Source organism: Dichomitus squalens (assembly GCF_000275845.1).
Source record: "Dichomitus squalens LYAD-421 SS1 unplaced genomic scaffold DICSQscaffold_9, whole genome shotgun sequence".
In the NCBI taxonomy this organism is placed as follows: domain Eukaryota; kingdom Fungi; phylum Basidiomycota; class Agaricomycetes; order Polyporales; family Polyporaceae; genus Dichomitus; species Dichomitus squalens.
The window spans coordinates 623,903-648,103 of record NW_006766891.1 but is presented as its reverse complement, the minus strand read 5'-3'; the positions used below and the strand labels follow the sequence as shown (position 1 = coordinate 648,103).

General features: G+C 55.8%; 8 protein-coding genes across 8 annotated transcripts; 5 read left to right on the top strand and 3 right to left on the bottom strand.

The window, feature by feature from the left end:
• Positions 1 to 1,231: 1,231 nt before the first annotated feature.
• DICSQDRAFT_135595 (uncharacterized protein) lies at positions 1,232 to 2,223 on the top strand. Its single transcript, XM_007364643.1, has 4 exons — positions 1,232 to 1,405; positions 1,507 to 1,559; positions 1,619 to 1,962; positions 2,022 to 2,223. Exons 1-4 carry the CDS (start codon positions 1,281 to 1,283, stop codon positions 2,127 to 2,129), a joined length of 630 nt encoding a protein of 209 aa, XP_007364705.1. The 5' UTR covers positions 1,232 to 1,280; the 3' UTR covers positions 2,130 to 2,223.
• A 904-nt stretch (positions 2,224 to 3,127) lies between these two features.
• DICSQDRAFT_169022 (uncharacterized protein) lies at positions 3,128 to 3,982 on the top strand (the record flags this gene model as incomplete). Its single annotated transcript, XM_007364642.1, has 1 exon — positions 3,128 to 3,982. One exon carries the CDS (start codon positions 3,128 to 3,130, stop codon positions 3,980 to 3,982), a length of 855 nt encoding a protein of 284 aa, XP_007364704.1.
• A 178-nt stretch (positions 3,983 to 4,160) lies between these two features.
• On the bottom strand, positions 4,161 to 11,106 carry DICSQDRAFT_104106 (SNF2 chromatin remodeling protein). The gene is made up of 14 exons (XM_007364641.1): positions 11,067 to 11,106; positions 10,793 to 10,994; positions 9,739 to 10,744; positions 9,231 to 9,681; positions 8,942 to 9,178; positions 8,377 to 8,884; positions 7,676 to 8,317; positions 7,228 to 7,621; positions 6,857 to 7,174; positions 6,439 to 6,801; positions 5,822 to 6,388; positions 5,375 to 5,765; positions 4,845 to 5,318; positions 4,161 to 4,786 (listed from the first exon to the last, which is right to left on the bottom strand). Exons 1-14 carry the CDS (start codon positions 11,075 to 11,077, stop codon positions 4,516 to 4,518), a joined length of 5,835 nt encoding a protein of 1,944 aa, XP_007364703.1. The 5' UTR covers positions 11,078 to 11,106; the 3' UTR covers positions 4,161 to 4,515.
• Positions 11,107 to 12,240: 1,134 nt separating this feature from the next.
• DICSQDRAFT_58171 (Clavaminate synthase-like protein) lies at positions 12,241 to 13,552 on the top strand (the record flags this gene model as incomplete). The annotated part of the gene is made up of 3 exons (XM_007364640.1): positions 12,241 to 13,062; positions 13,120 to 13,141; positions 13,191 to 13,552. The coding sequence occupies 3 exons, from the start codon at positions 12,241 to 12,243 to the stop codon at positions 13,550 to 13,552; spliced, it is 1,206 nt and encodes a 401-aa protein (XP_007364702.1).
• Positions 13,553 to 13,853: 301 nt separating this feature from the next.
• Positions 13,854 to 16,315, top strand: DICSQDRAFT_135591 (uncharacterized protein). Its single transcript, XM_007364639.1, has 5 exons — positions 13,854 to 14,461; positions 14,515 to 14,746; positions 14,801 to 15,491; positions 15,551 to 15,882; positions 15,938 to 16,315. Exons 1-5 carry the CDS (start codon positions 14,372 to 14,374, stop codon positions 16,168 to 16,170), a joined length of 1,578 nt encoding a protein of 525 aa, XP_007364701.1. The 5' UTR covers positions 13,854 to 14,371; the 3' UTR covers positions 16,171 to 16,315.
• A 1,940-nt stretch (positions 16,316 to 18,255) lies between these two features.
• On the top strand, positions 18,256 to 19,476 carry DICSQDRAFT_146297 (NAD(P)-binding protein; the record flags this gene model as incomplete). Its single annotated transcript, XM_007364638.1, has 8 exons — positions 18,256 to 18,528; positions 18,588 to 18,747; positions 18,807 to 18,833; positions 18,895 to 18,960; positions 19,026 to 19,094; positions 19,152 to 19,204; positions 19,285 to 19,381; positions 19,436 to 19,476. 8 exons carry the CDS (start codon positions 18,256 to 18,258, stop codon positions 19,474 to 19,476), a joined length of 786 nt encoding a protein of 261 aa, XP_007364700.1.
• Positions 19,477 to 19,571: 95 nt separating this feature from the next.
• DICSQDRAFT_57909 (RmlC-like cupin) lies at positions 19,572 to 20,490 on the bottom strand (the record flags this gene model as incomplete). Its single annotated transcript, XM_007364637.1, has 3 exons — positions 19,572 to 20,145; positions 20,209 to 20,349; positions 20,405 to 20,490. 3 exons carry the CDS (start codon positions 20,488 to 20,490, stop codon positions 19,572 to 19,574), a joined length of 801 nt encoding a protein of 266 aa, XP_007364699.1.
• Positions 20,491 to 20,619: 129 nt separating this feature from the next.
• Positions 20,620 to 23,535, bottom strand: DICSQDRAFT_179924 (succinate dehydrogenase). The gene is made up of 11 exons (XM_007364636.1): positions 23,377 to 23,535; positions 23,250 to 23,299; positions 23,073 to 23,184; positions 22,992 to 23,015; positions 22,894 to 22,935; positions 22,766 to 22,843; positions 22,231 to 22,702; positions 21,514 to 22,168; positions 21,358 to 21,456; positions 21,176 to 21,293; positions 20,620 to 21,121 (listed from the first exon to the last, which is right to left on the bottom strand). Exons 1-11 carry the CDS (start codon positions 23,491 to 23,493, stop codon positions 20,972 to 20,974), a joined length of 1,917 nt encoding a protein of 638 aa, XP_007364698.1. The 5' UTR covers positions 23,494 to 23,535; the 3' UTR covers positions 20,620 to 20,971.
• Between the last annotated feature and the right edge of the window lie 666 nt (positions 23,536 to 24,201).

Below are 24,201 nucleotides of genomic sequence, written 5' to 3'. Positions count from 1 at the left end.
CACGAATCGGTGTGTTACGAGAATTCAATCTCCCGTCATAGTCCCATTAGGCTATGCAATATCATACAGGCGCATTTTCGAGCTTCGATTAGCATCGATGCCTCTCCATCGAATCCATCGGGTCATGTGTCCTCTGCTCCTTGAAATCAGCGTTCTCGTCAGCCGGTGCGGGCACGCTCGGCGCACCACGCGGCCTCAGTCCCGTTTTTGACAGCGGTTCGCATATCGACAGGCCCTTGCAAAAAAATCTGTAGCATTTCCAGAATACAAGACGCCACCGTCGAGGGAGTATGATCGCTTTCAGTACCGCAAGTTGAACAATATTGTTCTGATGGCGCCACCAGGCAGGGTCTGTCACGACATCGTCCTATACTGAGGGTATGATCCGCAACACGAAACTCACTTGCACTCTAAACTATGAGTAACATGGTTTTCCTGCATCATACTGGTATGTCCGTACTCTCTTCAAGGCTATGTATCTAGTACCGAGGTCCTTGCAACAAGCAACAATGACTTTCGGACGAGAGATTCTAGTATTTGTGTAGGCCAGTACGGCATTGACCGCTGTGTGCATCTTTGAACTCCATCTCTAAGAGGGACAACATGTTCCCGCTTTTGACCAAGTTGACGCCTGTGGACGTAGATCCGTAGGATCTGGTTGACACGGTCTCGACGTTCGCAATCTAACAACAGCGTGCCATACGGATCCATGGGTGGCAACGAAGCATACGCAAATCTGATCGGTCTAACTGTGCAGAGACACGTTGAACCAACAAGAGATTGACAGGGACTATGCGCAACGTAATAGCGGCGGTTTGATGCTGCAGGAAAGGCGGCATGCTTAGGGGTGTCTTGTTAGATGATCGAGTTCGGGCGATATACTTCCGATACACCCGCCCCTGCCCTGGATGTCAAGGATCTAGCTCGTTTGAACCTTGATCCGATGACAGGATGAGGCTAGCTAGGAGTAAGTAGGAATTGTGTCGGTGCACTGGCACTTGGCGGGCGGCTGCTTTTGGGAGGAGGCGCCCTGACAGGATACGGGAACAGGAGTCGGGAACACCTTTCGCCAGCCATTTATAACGACTGCGAGGATGGCACCGCGAAGCTGACTCACTTTGTAATTGCGGCTTCAAGGCCACTGGCCGCTACGTGCGATCGTATATAACCTGGAATTTTGGCTGTGGGAGGCAATATCGCTCCTCCGAGTCTCATCGATATCGCGCGCCTAGCCACGTCCTCGTCCAATGACGGCGCGCTGGGCTTTCTTGCAATCCAAGATGGCCTTTCCTACCGTCGAGTTCATTGCTGCGCCAGCCACGGAGGCATTCCGCGCTAGCCCGCACAATGTGTCCACCGTCAAGCCTACGGTCGACATTCTGAAGAGTGCCGAGGGCATGATCAGGTCCGTGGCAAAGCCTATACTGAACGCTTCCTCCAGGAGATTGATTAATGCCATCTGACATCATGTATTCCCCTTGGCGTGTCCGCTTTCTTTGTCCGCAGGGTGTATTATGGTCTCGAGGACGAGGACAAGTCCTCTGCATATGTCTGCGTCGGTACATAACTGCATCTCAGCCTACTCGATATCTCAGGGGCTAATGCCGCTCACAAATAGCTTGGGAGACGTTGATACACCACCACAATCTGATGAAGGACACGGAGAAGTACCCGAAGCTGTCAGAAGACATCAATTCCATTCTCGACGTGTCCGGGATTCGAATGTTCCACGTCGCGTTTACCAGCGAGCCATATGGAGCGTTAGAGGCACCCGTCACCGAGGTCGCGACCTTCACCCTGCACGAGGGCCAGTCGAAGGACGCGCTGGAGGGGCTCGTGGACGATCTGGCCACAGCCATGAATGCGGCTCCGAAGTCTGCCGGGGTCATCCTCGCGGCGTGGGGGCCGACGGTGGAGAAAGACGATCTCATAGCTCTCGTTATCGGCTGGACGAGCATCGACGTGGGTGCTCCCGCCTTCAGTTTCATGTGATTTCTTGTCCTCATCATTTCACACTGCAGGCACATTGGGCCTTAGTGGCGACAGACCAGCCAATTAAGGACCTTATCGAGCAGATTAGGGGTATCGCGACCATTACTGTCAAGCATGTAGCTCTTGCACACCACTAAGGTGTTATAGGGATAACGCATCGGCACACAGAAGGCGGAATTTTCGCTGTACAGTATCCCGACAGTCACGAATTTGTATGCATACACGCACCCCTAGCCTGAGATGCCCGGTTTCGGACCCATGCTAGAGGGAGAGCAAGGGAACGGGCCCCAAGCTGACATTCCGCAGCATTCTTACTCAAGCACCGTCTAAATGTCTGTTGTTGGAATCCACTCGCGCCGCCGGCAGTGTATCGAGATGTGTGGCACGGGCCCGTGAGAGCCGCAGTTTATTCTCGGTACGTTCCGCTGCTTGCTCATGCATCTGGTCACCGGCCGCTGATTACCATTCTCCCACCCAACGCTAGTCTTAGGTACACCTATGTAACACTGCTCACGCATGGCAGCATTGGGCTCGGGAGCTGTTCTCGCATTTGTTCAGCCACGGGGGCATTATGACCCTTGGTCGCACACTATGCAGCACGGGCTGACCTGTACCGGTTCATCACCTTCCACGGTCTGCTCCTCTTGAGAACGGGACTCGCCAGTCTCTAGAATAATCCCCAGCGATCCACCTCGAGCTGTCATACTCTGTCATGCCTCGGTGGCTCACTCCGGCAACTTGCAGCTCCTTCCCAAGGATATGGTTCCTTCACCCATGGGCTCGGACACTTCTGACGGGAGTCATGCTGCGCGAAACAGGTCAGTAGAGGCGTGTGATTGACTTTTATGCCCAGGGCACACCGTCGGTACGAAAGACGATTATCACTGCCACGTTGGTTATGCAGCCTCGATGCTGGTAATGGAGCCGGATTCCCACAAGTGGCCCGAGTCCTCGATGTTGGTGGGGTCGTGTAGTACAGTCTATGACATCGACTCCCCGCTCCGGCACGCAATCCTTCGCCCCATTCCACCGACCGACGCATCTACAACTCTACGGTAAGCTCCCCCACCCAGCTCATGATCACGCTCCCGGAGCTCACTGGACAGACTAGGCGGCAACGCGAACCAAAGTCAACATGCGCGTAGGGGCGTTGGCTCTTGTCTTTGCGATCCTTAGTGTTGTGCCTGGCATGCTTGCGAAGCATGGAGAAGGTGGAGATGACGACGACGGGGCCGCACCAGCCACGTCGACGCCCCCTGCATCGTCGACACCCCCTGCAACCTCTGCAACGTCCGCCCCTCCTGCAACTTCCTCCCCTATTGCAACGTCCACCCCTCCTGCGACATCCACAGCCGCAGCCGCAACATCTTCTACCACTCTGTCACCTACCCCAACCCCCTTTCAGTTTCTCCCTCCATCCAACGCCACGACTTGCCAGAACGTCATGCTCAAATGGCAGTCCAACATATCCACGCCAATCACGCTGTCGGTTACCAACGGCCGCGTGATCAATCCGCCTGCCTCGTCCAGCGAAAACTCAGTCCTCGTCTCGCGCACCCTGTCGACCAACGTCTCCGCGTCAGCCGGGCAGTTCGTGTGGGCTTCCGTGGACGTCCCGCCAGGGCCGTACGTCGCAGTGGCGTTCGATACCTCTCAAAACACTGGTATATTCGCACAATCCCTGCCCTTCTTCGTACAGATGGGACAGGATTCTAGTTGCTTGGCCTCTGCGTCCGCGACCTCGGCTCCTCCTCCCCCCGGCTCTCCAACATCGACCTCAGACTCTGAAGCGTCCTCAGGAAGCTCCGACTCGAGTGCAGGGTCCCAGCCGAAGAAACTGGGCGCTGGTGTGCTCGCGGGCGTTGTGGTCGCGGTGGTAGTGGGGGTGCTGCTGCTGATCCTCGCGGCCACGTTCCCACACTACTGGAAGGACGCGTTCATCCGCCGACGCCAGAATCAGCACCCTGGAGGACCATACCACCTCTTCTAGATGATTTCGGCCTTTCGGACATGTTATTGCATCGCGAGTACCACGTTCGTCCTGTTACGTTCTTACGGCTCTTGCTGCGACTGTTGGCACTGTTTTCCTCATGCTATCTGTTCAGCGGTACTAGACTCATTTTCGTAGGCTTTTTCATATGAGATCGATGCATGGACGACTTCGATGAGCGTGTTTGATTATACTGTATCATACAACTATTTAGGTGTACAGCTACAGAAATACATTGTCTCTAGCAGTTGATCTAGTTAATATCCGTGACATGTCAATGTGCGAATAGGAAGTGAGTGTAAATGTGATCGAGAAGCGACGATGATGGGAATGACAACGACGACAATGAGGAAGTCCAGGAACAGACAGCGTTGCGTACAAGACGAATAAGATAAGGGACACACACGAAGCAGCCCGGCTGCGCCGAATCGCGCAAGCGCGAGGGAAACGAGACATTGTACCAGCGTCTCCGCAAAGGAGGGATACGAACGCGAGCTGACAGGTGCGCGCGATCGTGGACGAGGCTAGGGCTCCTACTTCCTGCCGATCGAGCCCATGAAGCTTTTGAGGTCCAGCTCTTGGTACTCTTCTTCGGGCGGCAGGTCCTCGAGCCCGCGCAGGACGTTCCTCTGGCCAGGTGGCGCACCGCTCGCGTCCTTGTCTTTCTTCTTTGCGGCCGCGGCGTCCTCTTCTTCTGTCGTTCGCTTGAAGAGGTCGAGGACGAGATCGGTGTCCATCGACGCCAATCCTGAGTTTTGCTGCGTAACGATAGAGTTGGCGATGTTGAGCTTGAAGCGCTGCAGACTGCATCGCGGCGATGTCAGCAGCGGCCCCAATGCCGACACAGATAACGCGAACATACCCCATGATCTTCTCTTCCAGAGTGCCCTTCGTGATCAGGCGATACACATTAACCACCTTCTTCTGCCCAATCCGATGTGCACGATCCATGGCCTGCAAGTCCTTCATTGGGTTCCAGTCGTGCTCGACGAAGATGACAGTGTCAGCGCCAGTGAGGGTGAGACCCAGGCCACCAACGTGCGTCGTTAGCAGGAGACAATCGATACTGGGATCCGAGTTGAAGGTCTGAACTACCGCGTGACGCTTTTTGGCGTCGGTGGAGCCGTCGAGACGCATGTAGGTGACAGAGGGCATATGCTGTTTGAACAAGTCTGTCTCGATGATGTCGAGCATCTGCTTCATCTGGCAGAAGATGAGCACACGATGCTGCGAGAATGCTCCTGTCGCTGTCTCTTCTGTGTCCAGGAGCTCGGACTTCGTCGTGTCGCCTGTAGCACTGGGCGCGAGACCAATGCCGCAATCGAGAAGAAGTTGCCTGTGGGAGAACACCATCAACACGAATATGAAGTGACACCGAGGGAGCGCACGAACCGAAGAGCTTGCAACTTGGGAGCATGCTGAATATCGCTGAGATCGCCAGATGAGGCATTGATGGCGGACTTTGTGAGAGCGTCCTTGATTGCCTCCTTGTCGTTCTTGAAGACGAGGGCGGGATGATTGCAGAGCTTCCGGAGATACTGTAGTGACTGAAAGACGTGTGTCTGCTCGCCGTCCTTCTCCTTGTTTGATCGAACGACATCCTCTGCCTGTATCTTGGCTCGCGACTTGGAGAAGTCGTCGTACAAGAACTTCTGTAGTTCTGAGAGTTCGCAGTAGTAGTCCTGGATGATCTTGGGCGGCAGGTCGTTGAGCACGTCCTCCTTGAGTCGCCGGAGAAGGAACGGTAAGACTTGCTTGTGCAGAGCTTCGAGTGCCAGGGCAGCTGAGACCACATGAGCATTCACATCCATCAAAGACACAAGGGTCATGGGAGCTTACCAGCCTCGCCCGTCTTGGCTTTGCCATCGCGATTCGACAATATCGGTTTGGAGAAGCGCTCGTTGAAAGATCCCTCGGTGCCAAGGAAACCGGGCATCAGGAAGTCAAAAAGACTCCACAATTCGAGGACGTTGTTCTGAATGGGAGTGCCGGACAAGATGAGTCGGTGGACAGCCTTAACCTGCTTGACGGCTTTCGTCAACTTCGTCTTGGCATTCTTGATGATGTGGCCCTCATCAAGGATGCAGTAGTGCCAATTGATGTCCTGGAGGCTGCTGATGTCGTTTCGAACGACTTCGTAAGACGTAACGACGACGTCATACGTCTTCAGCTTGCCTAGAAGCTTGTACCGTTCTCGCGAGTTACCGGTGTAGAGCACGGGCTTGAGGTTCTCTGTGTACTTGAGGATCTCGTAGTACCAGTGCCCAGTAAGCGTCGGCGGACAGACAATGAGTGAGGGGAGATGTTTTGAGTCAGGCGACTTGGTCTCCTTATACTTCTGCGCGCGCTCGTGGTGCTTGCTCGCCAATATGCATATCGACTGGAGCGTCTTTCCGAGACCCATGTCTGTCATGGACAGGGTCAATGCAACTTCATGAGGAAGTGGAGAACCATACCATCACAGAGAATGCCATGGAGCTGGTACTTTGCGAGAAACGCGAGCCAGTTGACGCCCTCCTGCTGGTACTTGCGCAGCTCGGCCTTGATTGTGACAGGGATGTTGTACTGCTCCACCTTGCTGCCGTCGAGAAGTTGCATCAGGAACTGACGCTCCTCCTCCCGACGCTTGAGCAAGTCCTCCGGGAAATTTGGCGGATCCGGCAATCCCGCTTCGAGCGGAACCATCTTCACCAGCGATGCGAACGTATTTGTGGCAGTCGCACGCACATCATCATCCGGGTCGCTCATACGTCCGAGCACAGGCACGACCATGAAGATGACGTAGGGAAGCGCCTTGATATCGAGCTTTTGGACGATGTCTAACGTGCATGCGACATAAGACATGAGATCAACTTGACATAGAGGGTAACTTACGATATATTAACTCGACAGCACCCTGACGGTTCGCCAATGTAGAGGCGTCGCCGAGGAACGGTACAACCTTCTCGATGACGTAGCGCATCGCGTCCAAAGTCAGCACGTCGCAGATGGTTGCGAAGCACCGAGCCGCGGACTGCCGAACGATAGCGAAACGGCTGCGAAGGGCGAGGGTGACATGCGGAAACAGCTGGACGAAGTGATACGATAGATCTTCGTGGAAGGTGGGCACAACAGCCTCCAGGACACTTAGTGAATCGATGACGTCCTGGCCTTCTCGCTTCTCGATCTTTTCGTCCATTGCGCTGACAGAGTCTACGGATTTGTGAGCGGGGCTATACATATAGCGCGGACTAAACAAAACAGACCTCCAGAGCATGCGCTCATCAAACCCCCAGCAATCGCAGGCCACATTCTCGGAATGGCATCCAAAAGCTTCGGTCCGAACTTCGCGGAGAGTTTCTCGAAGGCAAGTCGTGCTCCGCGACGAGACAGCTTAGCTTTCGCAGGATCTTCCGTGGGATTCGCGTGATCCCTGCCGTTCTGCGGTGCCGAGGCCTGCTTGTTGAACGACAGAACGCCATGAAGCGTCTTCCTGTTGTGCAGGAATGTGGGCGTCTGGTCGACGTCCTGGCACAGGAAGGTACACAGGTTCTTGACAATCTTTTCCGGAGGCTGAGTGAGAACGCGATTGACGCAAAATTCGACGAAGGCCGCAACTGCCGCTGCAGAATGGGTTTGTAGGTCCAAATTCTCCTCGTTCTGAATACACGATCGTTACACAAATGCATATGCATAGATATTCAAATAACGCACCTTGACGCTGTTCATGATGCCCTTGACAATCGGGCTGACCTTGTCTGGAGTGCTCTTGAACGCCACGAACGCAGCAGCGAAGGCCGCCGCAACTCTGACATCATACTGCGCCTTGACTTCGATGTACCGTTCGATGCTCGATACTACCTTGAGCCGCTTGTCCTTGATGATCGCCAATTCGCGCTTCTTCGTCCGGCCCAAGCTGTCTTTGAGCTTATCGAACATCGGCCCCACGGCTGCTTGGGCTGTCTCGATCGTGAAACATTCGGGCTTTGTACCCGTGACGTCGATCTCTGTGCCAAGCGACGGAATGGCAGAGGCGGGAAGCTTGCAATCGAACATGAAGGACTGCAGGAGGTTGTGGCACTCGCCGTGGATGCGCGCAAGCGTGAACGCCATCTCGTGATACGCTGCTGGAGGATCCGCCTGGAGGAATGCGAGGGTCTTCTGGCTGAGCTCGGCGGCAAGCGGAGAAACCTCGATGAGGAGAGCGCTATCTGGGGGAGCGCGGATGTCGTACTCGCGCGCCCAGCATTCGGCGATGATGGCGGCAAGGAACTTCTGGAGCATGCTCGTAGAGTCGATGTAATGTGTCAGGATGGGACGGAACGTGTCGTCAACGGATAGCGATCCAGGTGCTGGCTATGAAGACATAGTCAACAAGGATGGAACGTAGCTTTAGCAGCACGGCTAGGACGTACCGAAGACGGCCAGAAAGCGATGATGTGCGCTAGCGCCGCCGACGCGGCCAATCTTGCCTGCATGACTACCTCGACAGGCACAAGGGACAAGTCTTGTGCAAGCATATTCTTGTCGACATTATGCCTCTCGGTCGGGGCGCTGTTGTCGCTGAGGTTAGGGTCATAGAAGGATGTCGCGTCCAATGCGAGACCGAGCGGCGTCATAAGTACCCCGTACCACTCCAAGAGAAGCGGCTGCGCAATCGACGACTCGAGCCAGCCACTGGTCTGGCTTAAGATGGATAGAACCTCACGCCAGGTGGTCAGCGTCGCGTCCCGAATGTCAGAGCGCTCTTCCACGACGAGATTCTGAAAGAGTAGACGGAGGAAGGGTACAGAGATCCACCCTCGGGGTAGTGACTCTACCGTCATGAACGTGTGGAGAGTCTTGACGACGGCTAGCCGCACGTTGGCGATCGTATGCCTGAAGAAGGGGAAGAGGGTGGGTGCAAGGACCGTGATAGGATGTCTAGGACGTTGCGAGGATGAGTGAATGCACCTCATACTCTGGAATGCAGCAACGTACGATCGCGATTCGTCGGCGATGATTTCGATCACCCGGTTCTTCGTCACTAGTTGACCCAATAAGTCCATGACTGCCCCGACACTCGAACTGAGGTCGTCCTTCATGTCGCTCAGACAGCTCCAGAGGACAGCAAGCACTCGACTTAGCTCTTCAGGCAAGCGCTCCACCAGGTACGCAGCCACCGGAAGCAAGCAGGAAGCTGCCACCGACCGCACGTCATCGTCGCGATCACCAAGGCTAGGAAAAAGCGTGAGCGACATCCTCGCGTGGCGGATCAAGGTGTGCTCACCCTAGTACCGCAGCATCTACGACGCCCCTTAACACCTCCTTCCCATCATCAACCTCCATGCAGTCACCCTCGGGAACGTCCAAGCTTACGAGATCGCTCCTCACAGCGACCTCGTACTTGATGCCCAGTAGACCCGCATGTCGCACCTCCCACACGTGGCTCTTGTCGTTGTGCTTGTTGAATGACTTGCCGTTCGTCGGCTTGACAGGGATTGGAAAGTCTTGCCGGATCATCTGTAGAAGAACGTTGTGCACATGGAGAACTGATCTTCGAGGCATGTGCAGCAGAAGGGACGCGAGCGTCTGTGAAACCGTCTCGCGCACGGGAGCGACGACCTGATCTGAGACGAAGTCTCCGAATCGATCGAGGACGAATATGCATAGAAACTTGATAGCGAGGTCGTTACACCACCTCTCGTGGGCGATCAGGTTCTCGTCCCAAGACAGGTCCACTGCAGATGCGACGTCAGTACCGGCAAGGCAATGCCTCTGAGCATCGAGCGGCTCACCTTTCGTTCCTCCATACTTTCCCTGAAGCTTCAATACTTCTCGAAGGGCCATGGCGGCACCATGTCGTACTTCCCAAGCAGCGCTGAACAGGTCCACCTCAAGTAGCTTAACGAGGCCATCCCAGACCCATGTCCCAGGCTGTACCTCAAGCGCCTTCGACTTGCTCTCTGTCTTCGGGGCGACGGCACCGCCCTTCGTCGGATCGATGACGACACGGTCTTGCGATGGACCTTCTACTGGAGACTTTGGGCTGTCCAAACGCTGCTTCGACGAGGGCTGTTCGTCACGAGCCACAAGGCGCGCCTTGCTTCCGCCAGCGGCCATCGCCTGGTACTTTGCACCGGAAGCCTGCGTAGGCGGAAGCGCGCCGACGACGGCAGCATTGCCCGGCTTCCGCTTCCGCTTCAGTCGGTTTCGCTCTCGAGCAGAGAGCGCGGAGGTGTCTTCCGCGGCGGATGTTACCGGCGCGGGAGAAGCGGCGAGCTGGGGCGTCGAAGAATTTGACCGTCCGAATACCGGGACCGAGTCCTCCTTCTTCACCTTAACGTCCACGTAGTCATCGGTTGGCGAACTGGGTGCGGCGTCCTCCTCCGTGTTCACCAGTACAGGGGCGGCCATGTCGACGTCCGTATCGGGCTCATCCGCGGCGAGCTCCTTGTCGAGGTCCATGTCGTCCGCGCCGCCCACGCTTTCGAGGAAGTCGAGGCCAAGGCGGCCCATGGCCTCCTTGCGCGCCTTCTTGACTTCGTTCGAGTTGGCGAGGATGCCGGTCGGCTTCTGAAACTCCTTGCCCGAGGACGCAAGGAGGAGGGTGCCCTTCTCCATGAGCTCGCGAACAGAGAAGGAAGGGAATTCTGGAGGGGGCAGTACGGCGGACGCGCCGTACGGCTTCGTGTCCGCATCTGGGCAGGGCTTCCAGAGAGGGACGAGAGAGAAGATCTGCGAAAGGGCAGTGGACGCTGCCGATCGCGTCTCATGAGATCTTGAATGCAGGTATGGCAGTATCTAGACTGGATGAGCGGATGCGGGCGGTGAATGGGGAAGCGGACTTACTCTCGCAACTACGGCCATAAGCTCGGACCAGCCAGAAGAGTCGCTGATCAACACATGGTTTCGTGTGGTCTTCACATCGTCTTCGACGAGTGCGACATCGCTGATCACACTCTTGGCGGCAAGTTGTGCTAGTTGTTTGGCTGCGGTGATTCTGACGGACGCTGACGACCCCGTGTCAAGTAGTAACAGGAGTCGGTCCAATCTATACGTTTGTTTTGCGATATATGTTCAGGACGAGCGAACACAGCGGTGTCCAAAAGTGGACAGAACTGACCTGGACGTCATTACGTAGCCAGCCGGACCGCTACTCCGCGCTTAGAGATCACAGGTAGGATAACGGGGAAGTTCTCACGCTCGTCCGCCACGACGACTGTTCCTTTTATCATCTTGCCTTCGTGACGGAAATTTGACAATGTCACGCGTGACGTGTCATCTGTGCCCTCCTGGCGCTTCCTCATAATATCCTAGACAAAAACCCCGCTCCTCCTAGTAACCTCTTGCCTATGCAGCATCGTCGCCGTGCATTGCGGCACCCCTAAAGCTCCACGTAGCGTCCTACGGAGCAGGATGGCCTCTGCTTAGGGAGAACGAACAGTGCGTATCCGAGCTGGCGTGTCACGGTGTAACACGTCAGATCCCATCGAGCGTGATTTGGAGATCATCGCCAAGTTGGGACCTCGCCACATCATTCGTCCCAGAAGTCCGGCGACATACAGATCTGTCGTCATAAACACCACAGCATCTCCCTGGACCTCTGAGTATCTCTCTGACCACAGGTAAGCCTCTCGCTTGACAGGGTGATTCAACACCAAGGAACATCAACAGGGATTGTGCAACCGCCGGCCCAAGAACAGCGGAGGCGACGGCTGGGTCACACGGGAAGCTTCGTTTAATGAACTAGCTTCTTCCGCGCCTGAACGCTCCTTGAAGCTGATCCGTGCGCGTGAGCAATTCAGGTGTGTCATAGCTCATCCTGTGGAGGCAAGATGCCCAACCGGACGCCCTTTCAATCTACGGCTATACTGACAAGCTGTCGTCTTCCACTCCCGGGCCAGATGCCTACAGGTCTTCATGAGGCATTACGAACACTCGCAGAGGAGCTGCACGACGCAGCGCAAGCGAACACGCAAGGTACAACTCATACACATATGCCTTCCTGTCTTTGTGGAGAATCATGTCGAATCAATAGCCAGTTGACAGGCTAAACGTTGGTGTGTTATGAAGAAAAGCCACAATGTGCTGAGGCTTCTTTGTCCTTTACGAGTAGCTGCAGTCTCGCCTCGGTACCCAAGCTAACGCACTTTTGTCCAGATCTACTGCGTTGCGATAGAGGCGGTGCTGAAGGTCTTATGCGAATTGCCCTGGTCCTCCAGCATGGGCGTCCCACCGAAGGAACGGAAGATCTTCGCATATTCCTCTCAGACCTCCTGAAGCGTGGGCACAAAGAGATGGCGGCTACCGAAGGCTTGCACTCATGGGGATGGAGAAGGATGTACACCGACGCTTGCATGCTTCTTGCTTACGCCGACGTCCTCGACTTCTCTGCTACCGGGGACAACGCGCTCGCGCTGTCCGCCGTGTCACACCTCGACCACTCTATCGTCATCGCTGGCGCACCAGGGGAGGGAAGGTGGAACGCCATCCTCGACATCATAGACGGCATCCAGGCAGAATGCCTTGACTTCTCGTCAAGTCAGCGGAAGGACGTCTCGTTCGTGGCCGCAGCGCACCCCTCTTCCGAGTCTAACTTTGTTGCCGCGCCTCTGCTAAGTGCCGAGAAGCCGGTGCTGCGTCTCGACACCCCGCCTTCCCTGGGTACGTTTGTATCCCGCTTGTCACGTCAGCCCTTCGTGCTGCCGGGGTTCCTGCTCGATTGGCCGGCACTCAACGAGCATCCCTGGAGGTCGCTGGACTACCTGCGCGCTGTTGCCGGGCCGGGCCGGGTCGTTCCTGTAGAAGTTGGGAGCGACTATAGGAGCGACGATTGGACGCAGAAGATGATGCCATGGGACGAGTTCCTCGCCAACCTTGAGGAGGACGAGGGAGACCGGCCGGCAGGGACGCCACCCCGTCCTGTGTTGTACCTGGCACAGCACAGCCTGTTCAGTCAATTCCCTGCGCTCACGGAGGACATTCTCGTTCCTGACTACGTGTACTGTGATCTTGGTCCGCCGGAGGACTATCCCCGGTACGTACCTCCGGCCAACGATGAGCGCCTTGTGCTCAATGCGTGGCTGGGACCTGCTGGGACCGTGTCACCAGCGCATACGGTGAGTGGCAGCTGTCTTGCCCATACCCTGTCCATGGTTTGCTGGAACTACTCATAGGACCCTTTCTTCAATTTCTACGGTGCGTTTCGATGTGAGTCTCACCGGCCGTATCATTGAAAGCCCCTCAGGGCAAGTTGTCGGGCGCAAAACGATATGGCTAGCGTCTCCCGGAGTATCGACGTACATGTATTCTTATCCAATTGGGGCAGATATCGCTGGCGATGTATCAAATAGCTCTCAACAGCCGCGAAACCCAGCAGCGAACAACGAGAGCCCGTCGCTGAGCAACACCTCTCGAGTCGATGTCTTGGTGTCATCTCCTGAAGACCACTCCCGCAGTAAGTCGGAATACCCTGCATTTTGGGAGAAGGCGGTGCCCGATGCGCTGTCGGTAACGTTGGAGCCCGGGGACTTGTTATTCTTTCCGCCGGGATGGTGGCATGCCATGCGCAGCGAGGAGAGAAGCTTCTCGGTTTCTATGTGGTTCTAAACCGCATCTATGTGCTTTTCTGTACTACTTAGTGATTTGATAGATATTAGCCATGAGACCTATGTACTCATACCTCAGTGTAATAGGGGAGGTCGTTTTCTGCGTATGTCATAGGCAAATCACAATGTGTCGGCATGTTTGGGCGCCTGATCCAACATTGGATCCGTCTGCGGGCGTCTGTTGTCGCTGCACCTTGCACTCAGCCAACATGTCGAGCAGAGCAGGCGGCCTCTATGGCGGCATCCAGTTCTCATCCTCGAAACCCTTCTTGTCGTCACAGGGTCCTAACCCATCGAATCCAGCCCACCCTGCAGAAAGATCGCCCTCAGCCCCAGCTACGGACCCTACTACTACCGCAGCGCAAAATGCACCCGCCTCCTCGGCCACGACCAGTAGCAGCAGTGTAGGAGGCCCGAGCGAGTCGGGCGCCGCAGCCTCTAAGGCCACAGCCGGTATTCCTCCCTTTGCTACAGCATTGGCGTTGTAGAGCTCGTTATTTACGAAATCATCCGTTCATGCCCCCTTCGCCTCCCATGCCATTGCCTTCCATACTTGCGTGCAGGATGGTCTGCGGCACTCGCATTCGCGCCGACGCGTCGCCAGGCTGCTAAGGCCAAAGCCCCTGCTCCAAGGCTGCCTGTGGGAGCGGCGGTCGCGTTTTCACAGGTGGACACCGCGACGGCGACGATATCCAGCACTGCCGTGGTGTTTGCCCCGCCTTCTCTTGTAGAGGCGAGGCCCGCCAAGGTTGAAGAGACTTCGTCAAACCATTCGCAGGCTCAAGGCCAGGGATGGGGTCGGAAGGTCAAGCCTCCGTCCATGGTTCTGGATGAGGATGTGAATGGCTTCAAGTCGCGGAAGGCCGGAAAGCGGGAAGGTGGTGGTGGTGGAAAAAAGAAAGGCAAAAAGGTGCGTCAGTAATCCTGTTAGCTATTGCACCATGTCCTCAATCCAACTTGCAGAACAAAAACGCGCAAGTCATAGCTGTGTGGAACCCAGACGAAGCCTACGACCCAATGCGACCGAACGACTATAACGAGTTCAAGCTCTGGCAGCGCCGTGAACGTGAGGAACGCCGAGAACGTCTCCTTGAAGAACGCCGTCGTGGCGAAGATCGCAAGCGCTACAGGCGAAGCAGCAGTTACTCTGACAGCTATCGTAGTGCGTCCGAGGATGAGCGCCCACGCAAGACAGGTGAGTTTCCCTGTAAATCAACGCTTCCTAGCAGTTCTAACGTGAGCCGTACAGGCCGGTATGAGGAACGCGACCTTATGGACGAGGACTACGACCGCCCCCGGGGCGGTATTGGGGCGCCGTCCCATCCTCCACCTTCGGTTGCGCCGGTGAATATCAGCATGTCCGGAGACGAGGCTTACCAGCGTCGGCTTGCTCTATCTCAAGGTTTCCAGCCTCCGGAGCCACCAGCACCGAGCTTCGCTCCCCCCACTTCGACGTCCTCGTTCACGACCTTCTCCGGCCTCGAGCCCTTTTCGGCCACACCCTCATCTTCCTTCGACCATTCTAGGCGCGGCGACGAAGGCATCCCAGGGCTCAGCGAACCATCTTCCCCATCGCCTCCGCCGGCGGTGCCAATCTCAGCGCAGAGCGGAGAAGAAGCGTACCTGCGTCGCCTGGCGTTGTCTCAGCAGAGCGCTCAGGCGCCGCGTGCACCTAGTCCGTTGCCGTTCGACGACGAGCCGCCCTCTCGGACATCGTCTGTGCCTCCCCCGGCCATTCTGCCGCCGCCTGTCAGTGCCCCGCCCGCGGCCCCGATCACTGTGGACAAGATCCAGAGCAGCAAGCAGGCGGCGGCAGCGATCGCGGCACGGCTCAGCGCGCTCGCTCCGAAGGGCACTGGACCGTCCTTGGCCCCTCCGCCCACCGTCGCGGAACCAAGTGCAGGTGCGGCTTCTGAGGAGGCTGCAGAACCCCCGAAGAGGTAAGTGTTCCACTGTAGTGGAAGAAGAGTTTAGATGTGCTGAAGGCTATGTCTCGCAGACCCGACCCACACGGTTTCGCGGCTCGCCTCATGGCTAAGTGGGGCCACAAAGATGGCCAAGGGCTCGGCGTCGACGGTAGCGGGATTGTGCACGCGCTCACAGTCGAGCAGGTCGCCCAGAACAAGAGCGGCAAAGGCAAGGCGAAGGGCGGCAAAGGTTCGACAGCGATCGGGGGCATTCCGTCAAAGATGGGCAAGATCGTGAACATGAACGAGGACGCGAAGACGCGGGAGGATAGGGAACGATTCGGGGAGCCGAGCAGAGTGGTCGTGCTGACGAATATGGTCGGATTGGAAGATGTTGAGGACGAGGATCTGCGAGAGGAGATAGGTGCGGCCTCGTATTCCGAGCGGGTCTCTGACGTGTTGGCTGATCCTTGGGGCAGGCGAGGAGTGCTCGAAGAACGGGACTGTGGAACGCGTCGTCGTCCACGCCGTATATCCTCAGCCCGAGCATGCTGATGACGCAGTACGCATCTTCGTGCTTTTCGCGGGACCCGTGGGCGCTTGGAAGACGGTGCGGGAGCTGGACGGGCGGTACTTTGGTGGGCGCAGCGTGCGGGCGCGGTACTTCCCCGAGGCGCAATTCAATGCTGCTGAGCTGGATGTGCCGTTGTAGCTGCCTTTCGCTGCTAGTCTCGTCGCTTGTCGGATTCTATGGGGCATATAGTGTCTGCACTTAGCTGTCGTTGTATTATCACTCTGTCATAGAAAACCGTTCAACCTCGCCGTATCTGACAGATAAACGTGCACGGTACGGTGTCTTTCGAATATGCATCAGCAACGCTGGAGGTACATGCCTAACTGACCAGCTGATCGTCCGAGCGCCCCTCGTCATGTGTTCCTCTGTTGACTATGTGAGTCGCTCACCTAACTCTGATGTTGCTCCCTGCGCTGACTGAACGGGTTAGGACCATTCGAAGGAGCCGATCAGGCTTGGAACCGAACACATCAGTCAACCTTGGGACATACTTGCTTCTGGACCACCACTCGACGTCCATTCTGGTGAACATAGCGACCTTACTCAAGCAGTCCGCTGTACTCATACGGTCAAATTTTCTTTGTGATCAGGTTGTGCTTCGCTCGCTCGGCATAAGTGAGTAGCAAGCTGACAGGAGGCTGTCCTCAGGCCCTATGACCAGGTATAGCCATTCTCATCCTTTTGTTCATGTTCACCAAGAATTGCAAGAGGACAGATCAGGAGGGGAACCAAAGACTGTCCCATTGACTCCTACCTCTCGTGGACGGAACCATAGCATCTGCTTCCCACGTCGCCGTCGTCACCGGAGCTGCTCAAGACATTGGAGACGCTATTGCCTGACGCCTAGCGGATGATGGCTTCGACGTTGCCATTGCTGGTAGCACGCGTAAGCCCGAAAGGCTAAACGATTTCGGCAAGGCCTTCGAAGCGAAAAGGAGATGAGCATCATCATCGCAGGAGACTTGAGCGTCGAAGTCAAGGTTAATGCTCTTGTCGAGAGAACTGTACACGAGCTCGGTGGTGTTGATGTGGTTGGTACTTATTGGAAGCATGCTCTCAGCATACTGACTGGCGCTTGCAGATGATTGCAAATGCAGCTATATTTCGATAAATACCTTTGACAGACCTGGCCGTGTAAGACTAGAAGGAGAACATGACAGCGAATGCACGAAGCGTAGTGTCGTCCTTCAAGCATGCTGCAAGGCAGATTCAGCAGAGCCGCGGAGGGCGTACCATAGGTAAGTTTCATCATGCGTCCAGATATGTGGCCCTGTAACTTACATTTCGGAACTATATAGGAATCGGTTCGGTCTCATCCAAGCAAGGTCGATTCTTCACAAGATGTCTCACTTGCAAGTCAGGAGATGTCAATGTTCCTGCATATGCTGCTTCGAAATCCGCAATTTGCGGACCGACCCAGTGTGCAGGTACGTCACTACCCTGAATACTCCGAGGTGATGTAGCGCGCTGAACGACAGCCGTGTGACTAACGCTCGAACAGTGGGAGAACAACATCGCAGTCAACACTGTAGCCCCCGGCTTATCGCAGCCCCAATGAGCAAGTCGTCAACCCGACTTTATTCACAACACTCCAGGTTGCACAACATGAACCACATGTAGCCCTTCACCCCGATGACGAACTTAACGGAGGTGTTGACTCTACTATCTTGAGGGTAAGGAAAGGAGGTGATGATACCTCAAATCCCATCCAGCGAACAATTCCCTGTAGATCTCGTCCTGACTGAAGATATACCCCGCTACCTCACAGATGGCAAATGGGTGCACCGACGAGCCGGTCGGAGAAGCATCTGAGGTGGCAGCACTTGTGTCGTACGTGGTCAAGCCGAAAGCCCGCTTTCTCACGGGTGAGTCTGTCACCTGTTCCCAGCCTGCCTATTACTTCTCCGATATCAATGCATCGTCATCAATGAGGGCACACAGTTGGACTCACAGACGAAAGGAATCTGTGACATTAGGAGCACCCGCAGCGTGACCGAACCATGCAACTGTCTGCCTGACGTGCTTTGTATGCATGATGAGTGAAAGTAGAGACCCTCGCTCTCTTCAGATCGTTCACCGCAGCCAATACCGTTATCATAAGTTAGAAGCAAGAAGGCGAATGACTTTTGACATCAGCGATAAGTAACTTTCCCACTCGTGCGCATATATAAGACTGCGGAACAACTCCACTCACAACCTTGCTTCTGAACTCCCACGCCCCTCATGGACGGAATCACCGCACCTAGCCCTCGCGTTGCAATAGTCACTGGCGCGGCCCAAGGCCTTGGGGAAGCCATCGCGTTGCGACTTGCCGATGACGGTTTCGACGTCGCCGTCGCTGGCAGTACCCGCAATCCCGAGAGACTCGATGCCGTTGTCGCATCCATAATGGCGAAAGGAAGGAGGGCGATCGCTATCACCGGAGACGTTAGCCGTGAGGCCGACATTGTCTCCTTGGTGGAGAAGACCGTTAGCGAGCTTGGTGGGGTCGACGTAGTGAGTATTGCTAGGGCATTGCGCACCGGTATATGCCGTTGTACTGACTGTGTATGCAGATGGTCGCGAACGCAGCTATATTCCGGCAGACTTCTCTCGTAGATTTGACCGTAGAAGAATGGGACGAGCATCTCGGAGTAAACGCACGAAGTGTCATGTTGTGTTTCAAGCACGCTGCGAGACAAATGATCAGGCAGGGCCGCGGCGGTCGCATCATAGGTACGACGGCGTAACACTTTGAAGCACTTGACTGTCCTTGATTCATTCGTCCAATTCAGCGATCGGTTCGACCTCTTCCAAGAAAGGTTGGCTCGTGGCTAGAAGCACAAGTCAGGAAAACTAACTGCCCATGAAATCGCGTACTAGGGCACATTAGTGTTTCTGCCTACGCTGCATCGAAATTTGCGATTCGGGGACTGGCTCAGTGCGCAGGTATGGTGACGCATTGATCACCCCAGTATGAATGCCCTGCCCACTGTCGTGATTTGTCTAATCAGCACTCGAACTGCGGAAGTATAACATCACCGTCAATACTGTCGCGCCCGGTTCCATTGCAACCAAGATGAGTGGGTGACACTTGAACTCTACCACGGTAGCTTCTGTCTTAAGGCCTACTGTTGCAGCGGTTCATCCTGATGATGAAGTGAACGGAGGTCCCTGCTCTACGATGCACAAGGTAGCCAGTGAGGCAGCGGCACTCACATCTACAATCCCTGTAATTCAACCGTGTCACTGATCTTGTTGGGCTTGAACCAGAACGCCCACGTTCCCCTCGATACCCCTGTGGGACATCCTTCCGATGTCGCTGCACTCGTGTCGTACGTGGCTGGTCCGGAATCCGGCTTCCTCACAGGTGGGCTGTCTGTCGCTTCTTGAGGTGGTCACTGTTGTTACAACCTCATCTTAGGTCAATGTATTGGAATCAACGGAGGTTATCACTTGGACTGACGGCCCTCTCCGGGAGAGTCGTTCCACACGAAACTCCATATTTGCGCTTGTTGGTCCCTCTGTGCTCAACCCAAACAGGAGCTCACGTCGAATACTCATTCCATATCGAATAATAATACTTCTGCCACACCCTGCCCAATGTTTTCCACCGTTATGTCCTCCCCTGGAGTAGCTACAACGTACGCCCCATCCCCTTCCCTCAACTCAATCGGACCACGCTCTGCGCCGAGAACACGCACATGAGCGCCGCTTGCCGCACCGGTATTGTACGCCGATCTTTGCGATAGCTGCAAGTATCCCTTTCTCTCCTTCCCCTCCGTGCCTTTCAAGAAGGCGTGAGTAACATGCTGCCCTTCCGAGATCATCGTTGCGAAGAGCGTTAGCGGCGAATGGATAGGAGCAGGACCCTTCGCACTGAACTCCTCCACGACGCCCTCTACACCGGCGGGTGCGACAACGCACACCCATTTGTCTGCTTTCTCGGCGTCGGAGAAAGTGCGCGTGAAGTACTTCGGGGCCAATCCTGTCGCGGTGGGGAATGCCCAGATCTGCAGGAGGTGCGCAGAGTGTGCGCCGTGCGCATGCTCCGAGTGCTGTATGCCAGACCCGGCCGACGTCATCTGGATGTCGCCTCGTTTGAGAACTTCGTTATGGTTCATCGTGTCCCGGCTGAATGACAGACGCGTTGTTGATCGCAGGGCTTAGGAAAGCCTGGGTACAAACGATACGCACTGCTCGAGTTCGCCGCCGACGATATATGAAAATATCTCGAAGTCTTGGTGACGGTGCAAGCCGAAGCCTGTCCCCTCCGCAATGCGATCCTCGTTGATGACACGCAGGGGACCCCAGCGCTCGTGGTCTGGACGGTCGAACCTGGAGAGATCAGCAATGAGACTGTAACCTCATGCGGACGATTCATGTTGCTTACCCTGGCGCGCTGAAGGTATGAAAAGCTTTGAGCCAACCGAGGTCACGCTGGCCACGCTCGGTGTTGGGGCGGGGAGTGACCTTCATTGCCTTCAAGGACGATGAAGCGCGTATGTAGACTTGCAGACGGGCTGTACCGAGAGTGAGTGGTTCGATGGCGCCGTTTCTCCTTTCCATTAACAACACCGACTTTATACTCCGTTGCATAGCGCTCGTTTGAAGGTGCAATTTCATTGACTGTGTGAGCTGACGTAACGGATTACAGAGCTTTAGGCACTGACTTTGACAAAACATTACTATAGGTCCAAGCTGGGCGGCGATGGGCGTTCAGTATAAGCATTCCCACCCGTTCTCACGGTGTTCCATCACACATAAGCCCGCTTACAAGTCAGGTTCAACGCAAACCCCTGCCCGGAGCACGCTCATTTACAACAATTATGATATTGTCTGATGCTGCTATCGGAGACAGTGCGAGATAATGGAAGAGCGGGGCTTGCGAACCCACAACGGCCAGAACGGATTTCAAGACCCAACAACGTTCGCTGCTGCGGCATCAAGAGCGAACCGCTTAGTAGACACGCTTGAAGGGCGGGACCGACTTGCACTCGTTCTCGTCGAGCGTGTTGTGGATCACGCCACGGTACTTGATGTCGACCTCGGGCGAGCTGACGTCGCGCTGCCACGTGAGGGTGTGCTTCATCCACTTCTCGTCGTCACGCTATGCAATTGTGTGAGCGACCAACCCAGATAGATGAATGTCAGGGAGACGAACCTCGGGGAAGTCCTCACGGGCATGCGCACCACGCGACTCCTTGCGGGCAGCGGCGGCGGTGATCGTCTGAACGGCGCACTGGAGGATGTTGCGCAGCTCGAGGGTCTCAACGAGGTCACTGTACAGGGGTAATCGCGTCACCAACGACATTGATAGACACGATATGGGGATTTGGAACGTACGAGTTCCAAATCATACTCCTGTCCTTGATGCCGACCTGGTCGAAGCTCTTGTAGATCTTGCGGAGCTTCTGGACACCCTCATCGAGGGTCTCTTGAGTACTATGGACGAGCCATCAGTATTGTACCTCCCCAATGATAGCACCCAAAGTGTTATACCGGAAAACAGCCGCATCGGCCTGCATGGCCTTCTGCATGTCCAGCCGGATCTTCGCAGTGGGCAGAGGGCCGTCCGACTTGCGAATCTGGTCGAGGAACTTGACGCTCTGGAGGCCAGCCTCAGCTGGGATCTCCTTGTGGGGCTTGCCGGGAGTCAGCGTCTCCTTGATGTGGTGCGCGCACGCGCGGCCAAAGACGACGATGTCGAGAAGCGAATTCGCGCCGAGACGGTTCGCACCGTGAACGGACACGCAAGCGGCCTCACCCGCGGCGTACAGGCCAGGGACGACCTTGTCCTTGCCGTTCTCGTCAACGGTGATGACCTCGCCAGTATAGCGCGTGGGGATACCGCCCATGTTGTAGTGCACGGTGGGCAGGACGGGGATCGGCTCCTTCGTGACGTCGACTCCCGAGAAGATCGCTGCCGTCTCAGAGATACCGGGGAGACGCTCGTGGAGGATCTCCGGAGGGAGATGGCTGAGCTGGAGGTAGATGTGGTCTTTCTCGGGACCAACACCACGACCCTCGCGGATCTCGATGGTCATGGAACGCGAAACGACGTCGCGGGACGCGAGATCCTTTGCCGTCGGCGCGTAACGCTCCATGAACCGCTCACCCTCCGAGTTGAGAAGGTATCCACCCTCGCCACGAGAACCTACGTGCCAAAAAAATGTGAGTATATGCGCGACTAGTGACACAGAAATGCGACGGACGCACCCTCTGTGATAAGACAGCCGGCACCGTAGATACCGGTAGGGTGGAACTGCACGAACTCAAGGTCCTGCAGAGGGAGACCGGCGCGGGCGACCATGGCGTTACCATCACCCGAGCAGGTGTGCGCACTCGTGCACGAGAAGTACGCGCGGCCGTAGCCACCGGTGGCGAGCACGGTCTTGTGCGCACGGAAGCGGTGAAGAGTGCCGTCCTCCATGTTGAGCGCTATGACACCGACGCACTCGCCGTTCTCCATGATCAGGTCGAGCGCGAAGTACTCGATGAAGAAATTGGTGTTGTGACGAAGGGACTGGCCATAGAGGGTGTGAAGGAGAGCGTGGCCGGTACGGTCGGCCGCTGCAGCGCAACGGTAGGCCTGGCCACCCTTGCCGAATTTGAGGGACTGACCACCAAAGGCACGTTGGTAGATCTTGCCCTCTTTCGTTCTTGAGAAGGGGACACCGAAGTGCTCGAGCTGTGATCAACGGGCGTTAAAACGAACAGGCCTAACGTAAGGCACGCCCGTCGCATTCCGTACCTCAATGACAGTGTGAGGAGCCTCGCGACACATGTAGTGGATAGCATCTTGGTCACCAAGCCAGTCGGAGCCCTTGACCTAAGGGGAATGAGCTTGGAAGAGGAACCTCGAGTAGCGACGTGACATACCGTATCGTACATGTGCCATCGCCAGTCGTCCTCGGTCATGTTCTACACGCCTCCGTCAAACCAATGCATATGGGAAAACCAAATTAACCGTAACTTACTCCGAGCGCAGCGTTGATACCACCCTGGACGCATACATGAGCACTGACGTCAACGATGAACGGGTCCATATGTATACGTACCTGAGCCGCGACAGTGTGACTACGGGTGGGGAAGAGTTTGGTGATACACGCCGTGTTGAAGCCGGCCTCCGCCAAACCGAATGCTGCCCGCAGACCGGCACCGCCAGCTCCCCTAAGAGCAAGCCCAAGTGGGGTCAGTGACACGAGCTTGATATCACCAACGGAAAAGGCACTCACACGACGATGGCATCGTACTCGTGTTCGATCAGAGGGTACTTCCCAAAAGACTGCGAAAGTAACACCAACTCAGCTCATCGCCTACGTATGAGAGACAGGCGAACGTCGAGCGAGGACAGACACGGACCTGGACCTCCTGTGCCTTGACCGGGTTCGTCGCGACGACTCTGCGCGCGGGGGCAGACGAGTGGAAGGACCTCGCGGACGACGCGCGAAGGCCCTTGTTGAGGGATTTTCTGAGCATCACGGCGAATGAAGGAGGACAATGTCGCGGACGACGATGGGGATGCGGAGGGAGTTGTAGACGAAGGCGTCTGCGTCACGACGGGCCAGGCTCGGCACCCGTTCCCCGAAAGCCCGTCTGCGGCCGAAACCAATCACATTCGTGTGATTTCTGCCTCCGGCTTCTGCCATAGCGCTTACCATCTCCCGTCGAATTTCACGAGGGTTCCCCTTTGTTGAACTTGGACTTATCCGGTCCGGACTACACGAGGCTATGCGTCTCCTAGCGCTTAGCTGTAGTCGCTTATGTAGTATGTTACCATATTTGGGACTCTCTGCTCGTGTACTATAGCTATGTTTCCGGACTCTTCTGGTACTGTCTAGGACAATCCGTATTACTCCAGAACGGTCTAGACAGGTCTATGCCTTACTCATCTCTTACTCATCCTATGGTGCGATACGTCGCAATTCTTTCACCATCGTATTATTCATCGCACTATGGTACATGTGACTAACCACTCTTCGATTAGTCATGGACACTTCTCTGTAGTATATAAGGACTTCAGATTGCGTCCTCCCTCTTCAGTCTTTCCTTACTGACTGAAGAGTGAGTACTTCATTACCTTTACCTCTAACTTGTAGTTACTTACTTAACCTTTGTAGTCTTGCTTCGACTCTAGGTACAGTTGGTTACTGCAATATAGTCTTTCCTTACTGACTGAAGATCTTG

Coding starts and splice junctions, on each gene's coding strand:
- DICSQDRAFT_135595 (XM_007364643.1), top strand. CDS start 1,281: ATGGCCTTTCCTACCGTCGAGTTCATTGCTGCGCCAGCCACGGAGGCA. Junction 1,406..1,506: donor AGTGCCGAGGGCATGATCAG/GTCCGTGGCAAA, acceptor CTTTGTCCGCAG/GGTGTATTATGGTCTCGAGG. Junction 1,963..2,021: donor TCGGCTGGACGAGCATCGAC/GTGGGTGCTCCC, acceptor TTCACACTGCAG/GCACATTGGGCCTTAGTGGC.
- DICSQDRAFT_104106 (XM_007364641.1), bottom strand. Junction 6,389..6,438: donor CCATGGCATTCTCTGTGATG/GTATGGTTCTCC, acceptor TGTCCATGACAG/ACATGGGTCTCGGAAAGACG. Junction 5,319..5,374: donor CCCAAGTTGCAAGCTCTTCG/GTTCGTGCGCTC, acceptor GTTCTCCCACAG/GCAACTTCTTCTCGATTGCG.
- DICSQDRAFT_135591 (XM_007364639.1), top strand. CDS start 14,372: ATGGTTCTGGATGAGGATGTGAATGGCTTCAAGTCGCGGAAGGCCGGA. Junction 14,462..14,514: donor GAAAAAAGAAAGGCAAAAAG/GTGCGTCAGTAA, acceptor TCCAACTTGCAG/AACAAAAACGCGCAAGTCAT. Junction 15,492..15,550: donor GCTGCAGAACCCCCGAAGAG/GTAAGTGTTCCA, acceptor TATGTCTCGCAG/ACCCGACCCACACGGTTTCG.
- DICSQDRAFT_179924 (XM_007364636.1), bottom strand. CDS start 23,493: ATGCTCAGAAAATCCCTCAACAAGGGCCTTCGCGCGTCGTCCGCGAGG. Junction 23,185..23,249: donor GAGTACGATGCCATCGTCGT/GTGAGTGCCTTT, acceptor GCTTGCTCTTAG/GGGAGCTGGCGGTGCCGGTC. Junction 22,169..22,230: donor CGGCTGTCTTATCACAGAGG/GTGCGTCCGTCG, acceptor TTTGGCACGTAG/GTTCTCGTGGCGAGGGTGGA.